General features: G+C 40.6%; 1 protein-coding gene across 3 annotated transcripts in view; it reads right to left on the bottom strand.

Annotated features, from left to right (window-relative positions):
• The window catches only part of SPAG16 (sperm associated antigen 16), a 722,869-nt gene that overhangs the window by 597,188 nt on the left and 105,131 nt on the right, over positions 1-20,550 (bottom strand). For all 3 annotated transcript variants that reach the window (XM_073306724.2, XM_073306725.2, XM_073306726.2), the window contains one exon: positions 11,660-11,790. In XM_073306724.2, coding sequence (XP_073162825.1) covers positions 11,660-11,790 — 131 coding nt within the window. The remainder of the gene's footprint in view (positions 1-11,659; positions 11,791-20,550) is intronic.

The following is a 20,550-nucleotide window of genomic DNA, read 5'->3' as shown; positions in this document are numbered from 1 at the left end:
GGCTGAACAGATTTTTCTCAAATTTTTCAAACACTTTTATTTCATGGACAAAACCCACATGAGATGCATCAACCCAAAATATATTTGGGAATAAAGTTGTGTACAACTGAAATGCCACTGCTGGTGTGCTGTATTATAAAGAGACAAATTTAAAACCTTAAATGTATTTATGTATGACTGGACTTTAATGAAAAGTTTGGGTTCTCTGTGTTTGTTTTTACCATTTTTTACCACTTTTTAATATATGCATAACATTCAAGTAAACTGTCAGATTAATAAAAACAAAAGCCTGAGGGCATTACCAAATTAATTTTCAATTTGTACAGTAAAGCCTCAAAGAAAGTGCTTTACAGTAGAAATTACAAAGCAATTATTGGCAAATCTAATCCATCATTAAAATAATATAGACAATTGTGTGCATTATTTTTGAGTAACAAAAGTATTAAGAGCACTTTGCATTACTCTTGAAATAATTCTATTATGTAAAAAGAACAAGAGTACTTGTGGCACCTTAGAGACTAACCAATTTATTTGAGCATAAGCTTTCGTGAGCTACAGCTCACTTCATCGGATGCATAGAATGGAACATATAGTAAGAGATAGATAGATAGATAGATAGATAGATAGATAGATAGATAGATAGATAGATAGATAGATAGATAGATAGATAGATAGATAGATAGATAGATAGATAGATATAAGTTGGAAGTTACCATACAAACTGTGAGAGGCTAATTAGTTAAGATGAGCTATTATCAGCAGGAGAAAAAAAAAACGTTTGTAGTGATAATCAAGATGGCCCATTTAGACAGTTGACAAGAAGGTGTGAGGATACTTAAGGAAATAGATTCAATATGTGTAATGACCCAGCCACTCCCAGTCTCTATTCAAACCCAAGTTAATGGTATCTACTTTGCATATTAATTCAAGTTCAGCAGTTTCTCCTTGGAGTCTGTTTTTGAAGCCAAGCTCTAAGATACCACCGCATTTGCTCCAACCCCTCAGACAGAGACAAACACCTACAAGATCTCTATCAAGCATTCTTAAAACTACAATACCCACCTGCTGATGTGAAAAAACAGATTGACAGAGCCAGAAGAGTACCCAGAAGTCACCTACTACAGGACAGGTCCAACAAAGGAAATAACAGAACGCCACCAGCTGTCACCTTCAGCCCCCAACTAAAACCTCTCCAGCGCATCATCAAAGATTTACAACCTATCCTGAAAAATGATCCCTCACTCTCACAGATCTTGGGAGACAGACCAGTCCTTGCTTACAGACAATCCCCCAACCTGAAGCAAATACTCTCCAGCAACCACACACCACACAACAAAAACACTAACGCAGGAACCTATCCTTGCAACAAAGCCCGATGCCAACTCTGTCCACATATTTATTCAAGTGACACCATCATAGGACCTAATCACATTAGCCATGCCATCAGGGGCTCGTTCACCTGCACATCTACCAATGTGATATATGCCATCATGTGCCAGCAATGCCCCTCTGCCATGTACATTGGCCAAACCGGACAGTCTCTACGCAAAAGAATAAAGGGACACAAATCTGACATCAGGAATCATAACATTCAAAAACTGGTAGAAGCACACTTCAACCTCTCTGGCCGCTCAGTAAAAGATCTAAGGGTGGCAATTTTGCAACAGAAAAGCTTCAAAAACAGACTCCAAGGAGAAACTGCTGAGCTTGAATTAATATGCAAATTAGATACCATTAACTTGGGTTTGAATAGAGACTGGGAGTGGCTGGGTCATTTCACATGTAGAATCTATTTCTCATGTTAAGTATCCTCACACCTTCTTGTCAAATGTTTAAATGGGCCATCTTGATTATCACTACAAAAGTTTTTTTTCCCCTGCTGATAATAGCTCATCTTAACTAATTAGCCGCTCACAGTTTGTACGGTAACTTCCAACTTATCTGTATGTATATATATCTTACTATATGTTCCAATCTATGCATCCGATGAAGTGAGCTGTAGCTCATGAAAGCTTATGCTCTAATAAATTTGTTAGTCTCTAAGGTGCCACAAGTACTCCTGTTCTTTTTGCGGATACAGACTAACACGGCTGCTACTCTGAAACCTGTCTATTATGTAAGCCACTTATTTATCTTAAGTATGATTTATTTATTTTAATTTAGTGTCCTCTTTAGTTTCCCCTTTTCTCTAGTTTTACTATATCATATATAGAAAATTCCTGGGTTCTGATGAAATTTCATTCAAGAATATTTTAAACTTCCCCAAAGTACAACCTTCCTTCATTATTGGCAAGCTGTATGTATGCTGACTCAGATATACATTTAATCATCACTGTTCTCTCTTTGCTCTTTCCGAAGAAATATCTCATTTTCTTATGAATCTCAACATCCAGAAATTTGCTGCCAAGTTTAAATGATGGCAACTGAAATCAAAGCAAATCCTCTTGGATATAAATTCCACTTTGTGCATGTCTAATTAAATGGATAGCGTTAAACAGATACAGTGAAACTATTCCATTGCTGTTCAATCTGGGACTTCGCTGAGTGATGTTCAGACATTGGTTGTGCCATACCACATAACAGGGCAGAACACAAGAAGGTGCTTCTGAAAGCAAGCACACCAGAACAACAACAACAACGAGACCTACCCCTCATTTGATATATAGAATGAAAGAAGTGACTTGCAATCACTACTGACCTCGATTCAACCAGTCAACTTAGAGGTCTTCATCATGTCACCTAGAGGGAAATCACTAGTGTCAGAAGTTGTCTACACAGGCATGAAGAGTAGGTATTCCAAGTCTTACAGGCCTATGATAACCAGAAACCTTCTAGAGCAGAGGTTCACAAGTCGTGATCCACATAACACTTGTGGATGATGCATGGATTGCTAGCTCTTTCTCCTTATTAAAATGACAGCTAAAATATATCTGGCACTTTCCTAATATTACTTTTCCATGTAAGCAGTTGTCATAGGTAGAGCTGGGTGATATTTTTTGTTTTTTGGCAAAGAGAAAGCCCACATAAAAATGTGGGGATTTTGGAGGGTGGGAAGGAAATTCTTTCAGGAGTGAGGCACCATTCACAAAACAGCTGGAGGAGGTGATGGTGTTGCTGTCTCCCTTTTAAGCTTCAGTCTAACTGTTAGGGCAGTCATCTGCCACATGGGGAAGACTGGTTCAGTCCCCCCTCAGCCTGATATAGAGAAGGGACTGAGTCTCCCACATTGGAGGACAGTGCCCTAGTCTCACCCCAGAGGATATACTGGGTCTCTCTCAGTCTCTCCTGTGGAAGTTGTTCCACTGTGTATAAATAATTAAATAGTAACTGGAGCAGAAACATGAACTTGGGTCTCCCACTACCCAGACAAGCTCCCTAACTACCAGGCTAGAGAGTCATTCTCACTATCTCCTTCTGGCCCAGTGACCTTCTTCAGAAAGATATAAGGGATAAATCAATCTTCTATTATGCTTGGGGTTTCTGAGTTTTTTAAAATGTTGGTGGTAGGAGAATGAAAATTCCACTTCTTTAAAGAAAATCACATTTGACAGTTCTTCATCAAGGGCAGAAAAAAAAAAATGACAGCCCAGATGGGGAATAAACGGCATTTATAAAGGCATGGTCATTGCATTTCTTAAATTGCAAAAACTGACACTTTAAATTATTTTAACCATTAAAAAAGTAACTGAACAGGATAGATAAGAGCACAAAATTAATAGGGTGAAAAAACAAAAAAAACTTACTGAAAGCACAAAGACTGATCAGCCTTTCCCTGCATTAACTCCTCAAAATGGTTTCATAGATGATTTAAAATAGAGTGACTGTGAAAAGGGTAAGATCAAGGCAGAATTTAAATATTTCTTCTCTATTTTCCCATTTGAATCAAGTTTTGTTTTTGGAATAGAAGAAACTATTCAAAATGCAGGACCGTAGCTCAAGAAGATACTATATAACAGATTTTATTATGCTCTGCCTTTCAAATCTGGAAACAGTAGCATTTTCTCCAAAACTTGCCTCACAAGTTGTATTAGACTTTTCTTTCATATTTCTAAAGATAGCATTTGAGATTCATTTCCAGGGGCGGGGAATGAATCCTCAATTTAAACTGTCTATTTTTGTTCAGCTGACATTAAAGTGATCATCATATAAAAAAAAGTTATTTCTGAACGATAGGGGGTGAACCTCTGCATGCACCACTGAATACCAAGCACAAAACTTTGTATGAAAAAAGATTGAAAATGCAAAGAGAGAGCAATGCTCAACTAAAACAGTTGAGGAGAGTTGGGATGACCCCATAGTGAATTGACATTACTTTTTGCTGGAGAACATTTTGGAGCTAGATCCTAAGTCCCTCCTGACCCCTGAAGAGATTAAGACGATAGGAGAGCCCCAGTGGACATAGGGGACAGAGACTTTCTTGCATGCCTCTCTTCCCATAGAGATCTGCAGCCATGTCAAGGTCCACAAAGGGGCTCTAAGGTCCAGCCAAGAAGGTCCATAAGAGGGCTCTATTTCAGCCATGCCATTACAAGAGTAAACTTTAAAAAGGATTAAAGATTGGGGAGCCCCTGAACCCATCAAAGTGGGGAAGCTGAGTCAATGCAGCAAACTTCTCCTGCCCTAGAAGACACCCCAAATAAGCAGAAGGTGGTGGGACTTTAGGAGGTTAGGAGATGCTGGCCAGGATATGAGGGGTAGAGAGTGGGAGTACTTACTTTAAAGAGTAGCATTTCCACCTTAAAATTCGGCAGCAGTTAGTGCTGCTAGTGTTAACCTTTTCTCCATGCAGTCTGCTCACAGAGGGAGTAGGGTAAAGGCACCGTCCGCATATGGTGGCATGACTCCTAAAAAATACTTGTGCTACCGATGGGAGAGAGAACCTAGAGAGCCAAGTGGACATCTGTGCAGCTGCAAATTATTTCTCCTGAAGATGTGTAAGGATCTAGGGGGCTGGGAGGCCACCATCTCTGACTCTTCCATTTCCCCCAAACTTCTCTCCTCTGAAGGGAGCGTGGGAAGGAAATTCCATGAGGCGAACTGCGTCTTGAGCCCTTTGTCTGCTACCTCTTACCACAGGAGAGTACAATAAGATTTTATGTTCCTAAATCACTGTAGGCAGGGACACACATTTGAAATGTCTCCTAAAACTAAAATATTGATCTATTCATACAATTATAAGGATCAGGCTTGAGTCTAAATCTCACAATGAAATTTTTAAATCCCTTTCATGCTGCTAGATGCAGAAAGACTTAGTGAGTTGGAGGACTGTCTAATCTGTAAGCAGGTTAAAAAATATATATCTCATATTGTTGTCTTGGACCCCAGGATACAACGATTACTTTCTACAGCATCCAACTTTGACATTTACTCATTGTGGAAAAACATGTACTACTTTTTGAAATAGGTTTTTCTCACTATAATCTCACCACAAAGGCACTTAAGAGTCTGAAGGTAGTAGTGAAGATAAAATAGAACAATGCTGAATAGACAGTCAAGTATCAAAACACTCTTGCTAAAAGTTTGAACATATGTGTGCACATGTGAGTGCGAAGGCATACATGAGCTAATATTTGTATATACTCCAGCCATCTCTGTATCAAGATGTTAAATCCTAGGCCAAAAAAAAAGTGTTTATGAGTCTCCAAAGGCAAGAAATACAATGCAGCTGGCACAGGCATGAAAGTGTATTAAACCTTACCAAGACTCTTCAGAAGTAGACTACAGAAAATTGCATCATCAGTGTAATGTTATGTGGAGCTGGCTTGTTATGCAAAGCAAAAATATTTCTATTTTACTTCACTTAAGATTTGTTTGCAAAGGCAATAAAGTAAGCTTTAAAATTCTCACACTGCAGGCATTATATGCCCCTGATATATTGTAAGGAGAGAACATTAGAGTCAAAACAGTCTCTTTCTTTGGTCAGGACTAAGGCTAGCTGGAAAACCTGTATTCGATTTTCAAAAAAATTGAGATATTGAAATTTGTTTGTGTTCTGATGTGAAATGCAAATGAGACTTTTCTGTCTTTCTTTCTTTCTTTCTTTCTTTCTTTCTTTTTTTTTTTTGGTGGAAAAACAGAGACCCACAGACCCACCCTACAGTTGTCCAGTGGTTAGGGCAGGCCCTCGCCGGGCATATGGGAAAAGAAGCTTTTGATTCAGGCAGAGCAGGGACTCGAAACTGGTCTCCCACATAACAGGCAAGCGCCTGAACCATCAGGTTATAAAGTTAATCTCTCCTGTTGGAGCTGTTCCACTTTATATAAATAATTAAATATTCAGTCAGCCAGAGTGTGAGAGGCTGACTCCACAGCCTGGTAGTTACAATACTCAGCTTGGATATGGGAGACCCATATTCAAGCTCTTGCTCCAAAATCAGGCAGAGCAGAGAGAAACCAGGTCTCCCGCATCCCAGATGAGTGCCCTAATTACTGAGCTTTTGGTTATTCTGGGATCACTCTAGTTTTGAGAAGAAATTCCATCCTGGACCAGAGAAACATTCCAATGAAAGTTTTGTCAAAACCAATGAATTTCCATGAACCTTTTCAGTTTTGACATACCATTATTTTCCAACCAAAAAGCCCCACAACCCATGTCAAAAAATTCCCAGTCAGCTCTAGATGTGACCTGAGGGTCAGCACTTTCCTTTGCTTCATGCAAGGGAAAGACCCCACACATCCTTCACCAGGAAGAGTAGATAAGAGTGGTGACTCACTGGTTCTGTGACTGGACCCACTGCCACTTCCACTGGGGCTGGAAGGAAACTGCATTCCCCCAAAAGAAGAATTAGGAGGAAAGTAAGTAAATTAGCATTCACGAAGTTTCCATTCCCCTAATCCAGTTGTTCCCATGATGAAGACCATGAGGCCCTTTTGTAGTTGTTACACATATTTTTCAGTAAAGATTCAACAAGTCATATTGCATCAAAGAAATTTTCTGGGGCCGAGAGGGGTTTTGCAGATTAGATAATACTTTATGAATATAATGTACACACACTGTTTCTACTTAGGTGACAGTCCTTAATTATCTGACAGAATCCTAACTCATTTCTCAAACAGCTGTAAAAAAGCACAAGATTTGGGAACTTTAAAAATGAGTTTCTGTATATTAAAGAGACTGACTGTCAGGTAGATGGCTCATATATCAAATGGTTGTCTGGTGCCATGGGATGTACAATTCTGCAAAGTGTTAGCTAAATTATCCTCTCTCATTCACGAGAACAATGCCCAGGGCCTTCAGTGGAAGCCCCGAAAGAATGTCTGAAGGGAAAGTTTAAGTTCAATACCATTTTAAGTTTACAGCAAATGGATGACCCTTAGGTACTTCTAAGGTACTTATTTAAGTGTGGAACTTGCTTAATCATTATACTGATTGGATTATCTAATTTGTAGTTGCTCAAATACCATTTACTCAGTTTTGAACTCTGTAAACAGTAATAGCATGTTAGGTGATAAAGACCCTGAAAAATCCATGTTAGAAGTCTGGGTTTCCCTATATACCCAGAAGGTGTCATCACTGCTCCACAGAGGTTTTGTAAACAGCATTTACCTTTACCTAGAAGCTAAAATGCTTGGCTCTTAAAGGAAGAGGCTTATAACTGACAATGAGCAACGCTGTCTTCACATCCTAAACACTCAAGCAGTCTGAAGTAGATTCCATTTAAAATAAGAAAACCACCTGTAAATTGGATGATGAACCAAACTATAGCATTGACCTTTTAATTCTTCAAAACTAGACAAGTATAAAGCACAGCAGACCACTGAGCCTTTGCAGATCTCAATGCAGGATTGGAGCCTCAATGTGTAATTTTAGAATGAGGGGATGTTAAAATACTGTCTGCAGCAAGTCAACAGGTCTGAATTTTCAAGGAGATTTTAAAAATATCTTCTCTGGAAGCCACTCATAACAAATGGGGAAACCTAGTATAATTAAATATAATGATGAGTTAATCCTTGGAGGAAAACATATCTTTGACTGATCCCATCAGGAAAACCTTGATAATCTCACTAAATCGTTTATATTTGCTTTCCTTTATTATCTCTAAAGTCATATGGCAACAGTGGTAGGCATAGCTGTTTAAATCTGTTCTTTACACTACAGAGTATAATGTAGGGCTAAAAGGATGTAGAAGCACCCACTTCCATGCAAACAGGAATATATGTTTTTTAAAGAGTGTATGTAGCTACAGTTAGGGTGTTTGGGTGTCTCCCCAACCCAGGAGGTATTAATACTAAGCCCAGAGTTTGTTCAGGCCCTTTCTTCAGGGTACCATTTACTGGTTGCACTGACCATCTTTAGTAACCCCCAAAATAAAACACTTCAAAATAAGCCCAACAGCTACTTTCCCCCTGACTCAGAGGCTCCCTTCTCAGAGCTTCCCTGCCCCCTGGCCTACCACAGGAGTCAACCAGTTTCCTGTAAATCCCACTACCCACCCTTCCAGCCTCCATAGGAATCAGATGCTCATCAGTCAGTCACCTCATCCCTTTCTAGCAGGACCTGATAATCCCCTCTACAAGGTCCAAACACCAATTTTTGAAGTGGCTCTGCTTCTGAACAGAATTGGCTGGCCTTTGAGGGGAAGACTAGCCTGCTACAACAAACAAATGTATGTTTTAAATAATATTGGGCAATACACCTTCTAAATGCTTTTGCGAATGGATCACTTTCCCTTCTAGTGTGCACAGAGGGGCATGAGGTAGGATCAGTGTCCTCCTAAAATCCTGGCTGTACACTTCTGGGCAAGGAATATTAGTAACTCCCCTACGCAGACTGCAGAAAGAAATGAGACACAGTCACACCCAGTTATCTTCCCTCACTGGATCAGAGACCCCATGCAGTATGCAGCTGTACCAGAGAAAATAAGTCAAAATGTTGACATTAGAACTTAAGAATATAAGAACATAAGAACGGTCTTATTGGGTCAGACCAAAGGTCCATCTAACCCAGTATCCCATCTTCCGACAGTGGCCAATGTCACGTGCTTCAAAGGGAATTAACAGAACAGGTAATCATCAAGTGATTGATGACCTACCCTATGGGGTAGATTCAGCAAATCACTCATATGACTAAACCAAGTCCATCGAAAGCCAGGCAGAAATTTAAAGAACTACTGTGAAAATTTGTCAAAATGGTTTAGCAGTCATTCTAATAAAACCAAATAAGATTTTCATGGATTTTCATGAAACATACTCAGATTTTTGAAAAACTGTTTCCAGTTTCACAAACAAGAACATTTTTGTACAGGGAGCTCTTGGCAGACCAGTACAGTGCCTGAATCACTACTGCTTATTCCTAAAAGTAGGCAAGCTAGCAGGCCATAAGAGGGCCTACGTAGCAACCTTAGCATAACCGAGTCAGGAGGGGAGGGGGTTTGGGTGCCACAGAAAGGGCAGCTTGACCCCGGTGTCCTTCCTGATGAGATCTCTGTTGAAATTGCTGAGATAGGCATTTTAGGAAAACAGGAAGCTTGTCTATATATGCCCTCAGGGATGTGTCTGTCAGAGCCTCAAGGCATGCAAACTCTGAAAAAACACATCTGGCTCATTGATGATCAAAAGGAAACCTCTTGCTTGACCTTTGAAATTGCTTGCTTAACAAGTTTTCTTTGAGTGACGTGTTATTGTAATACTAATGAATAAATAAGGGAAGAAAGTTTGGGGTAGTTGGACTCTTCGGGGATTCTCCCTGTGGACACATCTTGGGGTCCCCACTGGCAGATGGAAGATTGGCCATCGGAAGACTTGAGAGGCACACCCAACTTTGGTAATTATTGAGGGTTGGGGGTGTTTTACTAACCTGTTGCGGACATGAGTAAGTGCTTGAGACTAAGTAAAGTATAGCTTTAAGTGACAGCATTTTTGTGTTGTCCTGTTTGTGCCAGCCATCTATTGGTCAGACGGCCATGTCCCCCTTGATTTATTTCCTGACACCACCATGCACAGCGTAAAGTTACCAAGAGTTTTGGGTTGAAAGAACCGCAGATAACAATTTTGACCAATACAAACCTCCTTTTGTTAGCAACATTGTAACCAGCTCTACTTGTTGTATATTGCGTATATGACAGATCCTCATAAAAATATATTGGGTGTTTCCCCAATTTTTCAAACACTGATTTTTGGGAAGACCTTCAACTGACATTTGAGAAACCACATTACTAAAAATACAAGATCTAAGAAAAAATGTACTTTGGAGAAAACTCCATGGATTTAACAAGAACTTTGTGAAATTAAATGAGGAAAGACAATGTGTCTTTAGGCTGATAACTTTAGTAGCCTTGAACCTGTAATATGGCTGCAATGTACACAGTACAAAACTGTTCCAAAAGATCTATAAATAGCAAAAGAAATGCATCTGGGTGGGTTTCAAACATGTATTTACAAAGAAACACACCTAGATAATTTGTCAGAAATTTCTGAACTTTGCTGCTAGCTGTAACCTATTTTTAAAGATGACTTTCACATTTACTCTTCCTCAGCCCAAAGCACTTTAAGTGTGCAAATTTAAAACTTAATACTTTGACCCAAGGAAATGGGCTGCAAACAACTGCAAAAACATTCATTTTTTATCATTCAGCCTACTAGAACCTGAGTTTACAATCATCTTCACATAAAAGATTGTCATTATAAAATATTATTAAATACAAACCTGCCAACCAAAAGGAAACCATTTTTGTCCACAATGGAGAACATTCAGCTTCCCCCAACACTTCCTTTAAAGTCCTGTTATGGTGGTAAAAGCATGTGACTTTAGGAGTCCATCCACAACACCCCAGCCAGAGTGCTTTTTGCAGAACAGTGCTACCAGCTTTGTCAACTTACACCAGCTGAGGACCTGGCCCTTAGATTAAAAACATAGCTTAGCTCACAAGTGGACATGAATTTTAGCACATTTATCCTTGCTCATTTACACAAAACTCACAAAATCACTACAAATTTGGTCCAAATTACAGGTCTTTCCTCAAGAGTAGATGAAGAATGGAGCAAAAAAAGATGATGCAAACTCTGATGAGCATTACCACCATACTGATCTATTATTCCTTGGCAATCCAGTTCTGTTAGTTTTATTTCTCATGAAGACCAATTTACACACTCTTTAAATGTCTATAAAGAATGGCTGTTAACATTAGAGGTACATACTGTCAGACTCAACTACCATACAGATTCTGTATGCCAAACTTCCAGCTATCTTTAATGGATATATTGAGAATGTTGGTCCATCACATATGCTTTTCAGCTGGTTTGAAAATCCACTATGACAAAATGGACTAGGACACAGACACCAGAATTTAATATTTTCTAATGGCCAGATTCTGTTCTCAGTTACATCAACTACTAAAAGCGTCTATCTAGAGGAAGTCATTGGATTCAATGAATTTATTCTAGATTTACACCAGAGTAATAGAGATCAGAGTATGGCAGTAAATATGTTGCATGGGAATCTCAGAGCAACTGCTCTGTACATTTTATAGACGAGGGTTAGGTCTCTTAGCAAGGACTCTGCATAGTCCACTTGGCCTGCACAGTGCTTTTGACAATTGTTTCAGAAGTTTAACAAGAACAGTTCCTTCACCACTTTCAGCAAATTGTTCTCTATGACCTTTTGAAAGATAAAACTCAATGATATACAATGATAAACTGAAAAAATTGTTAAGGTTCCTACCAGCTGACTGCTAGATCATGGACTTTTAAAGTGCTGCTCAGCCTGTATACTCCAGATTTCAATGGTCGGGTGCATTCCTTGGCACGAGAAAGAAAAGGGTTCACTTGAGTATCTATGGGAAATTCTGAATCCTAGGAAAAAAGAAAAGTATTCATTCTTGGGATTACGGCACAAGTTTGTGTAACAAATTATTTATCAATTTAATTTTGCATGTATACAGTTTTGTCTATTTTTTCCGTTGCTCACTATTGGTTCTTCACCATTGCTTCTCGTAAACTGCAGTCAGCCTCCAATCCTGCAAACACTAATGCATGTACTTAAAGCTATGCACAAGTATGTTTACAGCATTGGTGTCTATAAATGATTACCCTGAATATACTCAAAGACCTAATTATTTGTTTCTTTAAACGCGTGTTCCACGGAGTATGTTTCTGAAGCAATGTTAGTTCTTAAAAGGAGCCCAAACCCCACCCTTCTCTAAATCTGAAGCCTGCATCTACGCTGCTCAACACAGCAGAACATTTTCAAAGTACGATGCAAATGTACACTGTAAATACTGTGAAATATAATGGAAAATGATGACCGAGGTCTGCTGTCATTTATACCCATCCAACGTTACTGAAGTTTATGCAGGTGTATGGACGTAAATAAAAGAAAGAAATGGGTCTCATGCTTTAATTCAAATTGCCATTTATGAACCTGCTTGGGGCGGCATATATGTTGCTGAAAAGTGAAATTTGTTAAGCCAGCAGCACAGCAACACAATAGAAAATGTAACCAAAATTCTATATGCCACAAATACTCGTTTCATAAAGCACAAGGTGAACTTCAGAGTACAACTTGTTATGCAACATGTTATTATTTAACCAATAGAAATCTTTTTATATTGTTTAGCCAGCACTAGAGCAAGAAGTTTAAGGACGTTGCTAATTTGCTAATTTAAAAACCCTGGATTCAGTCTAGGGTTGCCAACTTTCTAATCGCATAAAACAAAACACCCCGCCTCACACACCCCCGCCCCGCCCCTTCTCCGAGAGCCCGCCCCCCACTCGCTCCATCCACCCTCTGTCTGTCGCTCACTCTACCCCACCCTCACTCACTTTCACCGGGCTGGGGCAGGGGGTTGGGGTGCGGGAGGGGAGTGAGGGCTTTGGGCTGGGGGTGTGGACTCGGGGGGGGGGGACACGGCGATGAGGGGTTTGGGGTGCAAGAGGGGGCTGCAGGCTGGGGATGTGAGCTCTGGGGATGAGGGGCTTGGGGTGCAGGCGCGGGCTCAGGGCTGGGGTGTTGGAGAGCTGTGAGGTGCAGGCTCTGGAAGGGAGTTTGTGCGTGGGAGGGGACTCCGGGCGGGGGCGGGGGTTGGGGTGCAGGGTCCCAATGGTGTTTACTGTGGCTCCCAGGAAGTAGCCATCAGGTCCCTGCAGCCCCTAAGCTAATGGGTGGCCAGGGAGGCTCTGTGCAGGGCCCTCGCTCTTGCAGGCACTATCTCTGCAGCTCCCATTGGTCGCAGTTCCCAGCCAATGGGAGCTCCAGAGCCGGCACTCAGGGTGGGGGCAGCACGCAGAACCTCCTTGACTGCCCATGTGCCATGGATCCACAGGGACCTCATGGCTGCTTCTGGGAGCTGCGTGGAACCAGGGCAGGCAGGGAGCCTGCCTTAGCTCCAGGCCCCCACTGCGCTGCCAACCGGACTTTTAATGGCCCGGTCAGCAATGCCAACTGGAACCCCAGGGTCCCTTTTCAAAAACCGGACACCTGGCAACCCTAATTCAGTCCTGCTCTGTAGCAAACTCATTTTCAGACCAATGTGGCTTTAAACCACCTTTACACCTTCCCCATTCTTCAACCAATATCGTCTCCAGTGTAATTTAGAGCTGCATTTGCACTATAATTTGCGCGCTGGCTAAAGCAGTCCTACTTATGCTGTTCACTTTTTACTTACTCCTGTTAATTTATTTTGGGGGAAAATTAGGTCATTTATTTTTTAGGTACCAAGGGCCAGATTTGCAAGGGTCTGTCGGTGCCTAAAGATGCAGGTAGCTTCTTTTGAAAATCCCACTAGAAGTCTAAGTGGATTAGGTGCCTAAATCCATTGAAATCAATGGAATGCAGACACCTAATCTACTCAGGCACTTCTATAATTCCCACTAGGCACCTATCTGCTTCTTTAGGCACCTAAATAACTTTAAAAAATCTAGCCCTAAGGCCCTGATCCAAAGCCCATTGAAATCAATGGAAAGAATACAACATTGACTTTAATGGGCTTTCAATCAGATCCTTAAATATAGTGTTATATATACCTATCTTTCAGCATCCAAGACTGAACTTTTTGGCAGACATTTAGATTGTATGTGCAATTTGTTATAAAGCAAAGATACCACAGGAATGATAAAAACTTAGATTAGACTAGTCTGCATTGTATTAGACAACCAGTACAGAATTGTAGTACAGAGATGGGTTCAAATGCACAACCAGGACTGGATTTCAAATGCCGAAATGTTCCATGGTGTTGAGATTAAGGATTTAGGTCTGACCATTGTAAGGATGGGACCAGTAGCAAAATTTTAACCTGACACAGATTTCAAACATTCCAAGGATTAGGATGTGTTGAGTCAGGGATTTTGTCTAAGCCCATCTTTAGTAATAAATTCGTTTTTTTAAACAACTACCAGAAAAATAAAAAAGGATTACTATTTACTCTTCAGAAAAGCATATTTTTTCTTTATCTAGGACAATACTGCTAAACAGTTGATATGTCTCTATATCCATATGGTTTTACAACCTCACTTCTCTGATCAATGTAGACTCTCAAACGTTTTCTAAAGACTAATCAACCAGCTAGAAGATTTATTACCTGCTCTAATTAGCCTGGCTACATGGGCTTTATTAAAAACAGATTGTCATTTAAGAAGTTCAGGAGAGTACTAATCTTACACAATATACATTAAGGACTTTAAAAAAAGTCCTTGTATCCTTAAAGGAATTCTAAAGATTTAGCTGACTGTACATGTTCGCAACATTCATAGAATATCAGGGTTGGAAGGGACCTCAGATCCCTAAATGGCCCCCTCAGAGATTGAACTCACAATCCTGGGTTTAGCAGGCCAATGCTCAAACCACTGAGCTATCCCTCCCCCAAAGAAAGTAATTTTTCACCCCAGATGGGACTTGAACTCACAATCTCTGGTTTAGGAAGCCAGTGCCTTATCCTTTAGGCCACTGGGGCCCTGAACAGTCCCAAAATACACTGGTGAAAAGAAGTTTCATACAGAAGAATAATTTATAGTGTTCTTTAAAATTCCCATCACCCAATAAGATTAAGAATGGAACAGGATCCACATGTTATTATCTGAGTATTATCTGAGTATTATCGCAGGGTTACGGACATTCTTTTTAGTGTTTGCACTAGTTCTTGAACTCAGTCAGGATTAAATTGAAGGAATAAGCATCGGGCAATTAAATTCCAAAACTGCAGAATATTAGGAGTGTATCATTTTAATTCACATTTTAAAACCACTTTATAATTCATGTTTCTTGTTACAGAGTTCTCTCACCACTTGGTATCCCCTCATGGTCAAGAATGACATAGCTGTTCCTCACTGTACTAGTGCCCCTTGTTGACAGTCACTCAGGTGCTGTGGCAGTCGGGGTCTCAAACACATGGTCCACGGGCCACGAGTTATTTGCTGCGGCCCACCAGCAAATAACTTGCACAACCCACCAGGTGTGGGGACCTGGAAATATCTCGCTCAGAAAAACCTATACTAACAACTATAACTATACTAACTACTAACAACTACAAAACAAGAAAACAAGAAGAAGAATTAGACTAGGTAACTACACTAGGGGAACACTTGCAAAGCAAGCGAGTCACTGTTCCAATGGCTGCCACGGACGGTAAGAAGGAACTGAAGGGGGGCCGGGTCAGCAGGGTCATATATTGAGCGCCATGAAGGCGCCACTCCAGGGTGCTCCCCAGCTGACCCGACAGGAGGTGCTAAGGGAAAAGGTTTCCGATGACCATGCACGTGGCGCATGCACACCTGATTGGAATCGATGTGAACAAACACTTGAAGAAGAACAGTCATTTATCAGTATCTCTTAAGCTGTTTTTCCAGAGAAATACATGGACAAAACTTTACCAACATAGTTTATTTTAAGGATTTCCTCTTTCATTCAGGCAAGGTCTACACGGTCCCACAGTGCAGACTATGGAGGTGTGAACTGCAGAGCACACCAGAGAGTTCCATTCTAACTACCCCATGTGGATATGGTACCTAGCTCACATTAGCATAGTCCTGTCTGAAAGGGGACTATGTTAACAGCAACCAAGTACCAGTTTGCACCAGCAACATCCATATGGGGCACTTATAGTGCAACTCTTTGGTGCACTTTACAATTCACAGCCCCACAGTCCACACCCATAGACAAGTCCAAAATCTGTTACACAGTTTTTCATGTGACATATCTTCAGACTTTTAAAAGAAAGTTTAGATACTACTTTCACAGAGTATTGGATTTTACTCTCTTTAATACACTTTTAAACTGTTTCTTTAAAGAGTGAGAATTTGTCCCCTTCTATGCAAGACCTGTTCCCTTATTGGCCTACAATGTCCCCTTTCTTATCTCATAAGAGATATTGTAGCTGCCATTGCAATTAAGCATCACTGCACTGTTTCCGTCCTAAGATTCTCCCATTGCTTAGGCCAGCATCAACTGGCACGAACTCTTCAGTCAGAGTACATTAGTGTGATTAATTTAACCCTTTAAATGCTTCACTCCTTAACAGTGTGAATCCTGCATTATTCTGGAACATGAGATTCATCCTTAACTATGAAGATCCTATCGCACCTCAAGGTCCAGGTGGTGAAAATAGTGGTATTTTCACTGATGTCCAATTGAAATATGATTTCAGGGGAGCTACCCCAATTTACATCAGCTGAAAATCTGGCCCTCTAATATAATCAATCAGATTTACTACTGAGGTGACTACTTTGCATGGAGTTCAGAAATGGAAACAGTTTTGGGTTCTGCCTAGTGCAGTGAACATTTAGTACTGAGCATTTTGTTTTGTTTATTAACTTACACAGAATAATACTTAGCTCTTAAATACTGCCTAACATCAGTAGATATCAAAGCACTTCATAATCTTTAACGTATTTATCCTCACATGATGGGCTAGCTCAGTGTGGAGTTTCTGAGTCCTGGTTCTGCAAAAGAACCCAAACTTGCTCCCTTTGAATTCATAGGAGTCAACTGAGATCAGGATTGGACCCCAAGGTAATTACAGTTATTTAACATTGTGAAATAAATACACAATCCTTATATGGAGAGTATCATTCAACAAAAATGTGACAGTTGAACTGTGCTTTCTGATTGGAAGGTGCATGCCAACAAGTTTTGGCAGAGACAGGAGCTCTTCATTGTCTAATCCTCATTCTGTGTTCAAGCACTAACCCTCAGAGCAGGAGGAAATCCTCAGTGCAGCACAGCTGAGATGTAGCACACTGAGGATTTCTTGCAAATGCAAACATTAACTGCAAAAACGTATGCTATTTCAACATCAACAATAAGAATTTGTATTCACAAAAGTCAAAGAAATGGAAACGTTAAGATTGCAAAGCAATGTGTACTTATTATTATGTATTATTTTTGTTTGCTCTAGCATCCACAGTGTGCTAGACATTTGTATTACATTGCACATTAAAGGCCTTACGCTTCTCTCTCCACATTATCTACAAGACCAGAATAATGCATTTCCTGCCTGTAAACATCCTATTACTTTATCATTAAAGGCGAAGAACACTGACTTCTAAATAGTGCCCATGAGAGAATCTCCATGTCCTTGGCCATTCTGAGCACAATGGCCTTAGTCTCTGCTGATACTGAAAACAAATGACCCCAGCTATATGCCCAAAGTGTCATTTACAAATCACAGTATCTTTGTTATTTAAAATTACACAGTGAAATGGATTGTGTCAGCCAATCGCAATACCAGGATGATGTCAGATATTAAGCTCTTATATAGTGGTGCCATAGATCTCAAAACATCTTACAAAGGGGAGGAAGTATCATTATCTCCATTTGACAGATAGGGAAATTGAGGCATGAGGAAGTGAAGTAAAATGTCCAAGGTGTCTCAGCAGGTCTATGAGAGTGCCGGAATATAATCCATGTCTCCCAACTTCCAGTTCAGTGCTCTACCCACTATTCAATATTATTATTTATTTGTATTACATAAGCACTTAGAAACCCCAACTGTGATTGGGAACCTATTGTGGTAGGCACCGTACACACAAAAAGAGAAAATCCCAGCTCCAAAGATCTTTCAGTCTAATAGACAAAACAAAGAGTTGCAGAAAAAATATTTTCAGTTTCCCATCTAATTTTACAAATGGGAAACTGAGGCATACAGAGGCTAAGTAATTTGCCCAAGGTCACCCAGGAAAGGTATAGCAGAGCTAAGAATTTTGACTCACATCTCCTGAGTCCTAGTACAGTGCCTTAACCATAGGACCATCCTTCCTACCAAGATATTAAGATACTTATCTGCTTATTAACCCAATTTACAAATCTGCTGAGGTACCTAAAGGGGTTCTTCCTTCTCTGTCCTGCATCTTTACTGTGGAGAGACATTCCCACCTCCAACAGCAGCACTCTTCAGGACAACTTTGTGGCCCTCAGTCAGGATTTTTGTGAGAAAAAAAATTATGGGGCCCTCCCTTACACTAACAGAATTTTCAGGAGTGAGACTCCACAGTAATTTTAGATAGGAAGTTTGAGTACCATCCCAGTAAGATTAGCTGCAGCTGCCTGAATGCAAAGTCCACCCATTTTTCTGCCGTGTCCTGCTGCTGCCTGGTTTGAATGAATACTTGTTGTCATAAATATAAAGGGCAGGGTAACCACCTGTCTGTAAACAGTGCTATGAAATCCCTCCTGGCCAGAGGCAGAACCCTTTCACCTGTAAAGGGTTAAGAAGCTAAGACAACCTCGCTGGCACCTGACCAAAATGACCAATGAGGAGACAAGATACTTTCAAATTGGGAAGGGGGGGGGGGAACAAAGGGTTCTCTCTCTGTCTGTGTTGTCTTTTGCCGGGACCCGCGCAGGAATGCAGGTCAGCACTCCTGTAAAGGGTTAGTAAGCAATCTAGTTAGATATGCATTAGATTCTGTTTTGTTTAAATGGCCGATAAGTTGTGCTGAATAGAATGTATATTCTGGTTTTTGTGTCTTTTTATAACTTAAGGATTGCCTAGAGGGATTCTCTATCTTTTTAATCTGATTATCCTGTAAGGTATTTACCATCCTGATTTTACAGAGGTGATTCTTTAACCTTTTCTTTAATTAAAATTCTTCTTTTAAGAACCTGATTGCTTTTTCCTTGTTCTTAAGATCCAAGGGTTTGGGTCTGTGTTCACCTGTATAAATTGGTGAGGATTTTTATCAAGACTTCCCCAGGAAAGGGGGTGTAGGGCTTGGGGGGACATTTTTGGGGAAGACGTCTCCAAGTGGGCTCTTTCCCTGTTCTTTGTTTAACACGCTTGGTGGTGGCAGCATACAGTTCAAGGACAAGCCAAAGTTTGTACCTTGGGGAAGTTTTTAACCTAAACTGGTAAAAATAAGCTTCGGGGGTCTTTCATGCAGGTCCCCACACCTGTACCGTAGAGTTCAGAGTGGGGAAGGAACCTTGACACTTGTTCTAGGGCTTCCACTTAAGATTAGTTTAACAACCCAGAGTGCACAATATGACCTAGAAGTTCCAAAGCACATAAGCTCAGGGGTTTCAAAATACACTGTGTACTCTGGAGATCTACTATGCGGGGAACACCAGAGTACACAGCGGAAATAGGGGAGAGCAGACAGGCTGGCAAACACCTCTGTCAAAACTTACAGAAGATAAATGGTGTGTAAGCGGAATTTACCTAAATCAGTCCCAAAATTCAAGAAAGGTTTGACATGGTGTAAGAGATATGTGAAATATTAGGAAGTATTGTGCATCTAAATCAGTACGTTCATGTCTAATCTCAGCCTTGTCTATATCTATGAGGCGAAAATGCTAGGATTCTGCTTTGCCAGCTAATGTAGATGGAAGTCTAGGCAGTCAACTTCACTAGGCAAATGTCAGCAGAGTCAAACTTGTTACCTTGCTTGCAAAACGTGAGAGCATTATTAAGAGGGAGATAGCCAGAAAGTAACTCAGTGACACAAAGATCCCTGTGGTGAGGAGCAGGAATCTATTTCCATTTCAAAAAATCATTTGACAGCTCTGCAACATCAGTTTGTAGCTCTGCTTTGAAAATTACATCTTTCTACATCTGCAATGATGTTAGTCACTGACTTGCAACTTCCAAACTTTTAAAAATGGATCAGTCATTGAATCATAGAAACACAGAGCTCAGTACTTAACTATCATTAGGCCATGTCTACACTGACCGGCGGATTGGCGGGTAGTGATCGATCTGTCAGGGATCGATTTATCGTGTCTAGTGTAGACGCGACAAATCGATCCCCGATCGTCCTGCAGTCAACTCCAGAACTCCAACAGGGCGAGAGGCAGAAGCGAAGTCGACGGGGGAGCGGCAGCCATCAATCCCGCGCTGCGAGGATGTGAAGTAAGTGATTCTAAGTCGATCTAAGGCACGTCAACTTCAGCTACGCTATTCTTGTAGCTGAAGTTGCATATCTTAGATCGATCCCCCCACCCCCAGTGTAGACCAGGCCTTAGTTATAAAGCTTTTCCTAATAGCTAGCCTAAATCTCTCTTGCTGCAGATTAAGCCCATTACTTGTTGTCCTACCTTCAGAGGACATGGAGAACAATTGATCACCATCCTTTGCATAAAAGTCCTTAACATAGCTGAAGACTGTTATCAGGTCCTCCCCTCAG

The sequence above is a fragment of the Lepidochelys kempii genome, chromosome 11 (assembly GCF_965140285.1).
Source record: "Lepidochelys kempii isolate rLepKem1 chromosome 11, rLepKem1.hap1, whole genome shotgun sequence".
Taxonomy (NCBI): domain Eukaryota; kingdom Metazoa; phylum Chordata; order Testudines; family Cheloniidae; genus Lepidochelys; species Lepidochelys kempii.
The sequence above is the reverse complement of the archived record's forward strand: the minus strand, read 5'-3'. Positions and strand labels throughout refer to the sequence as shown.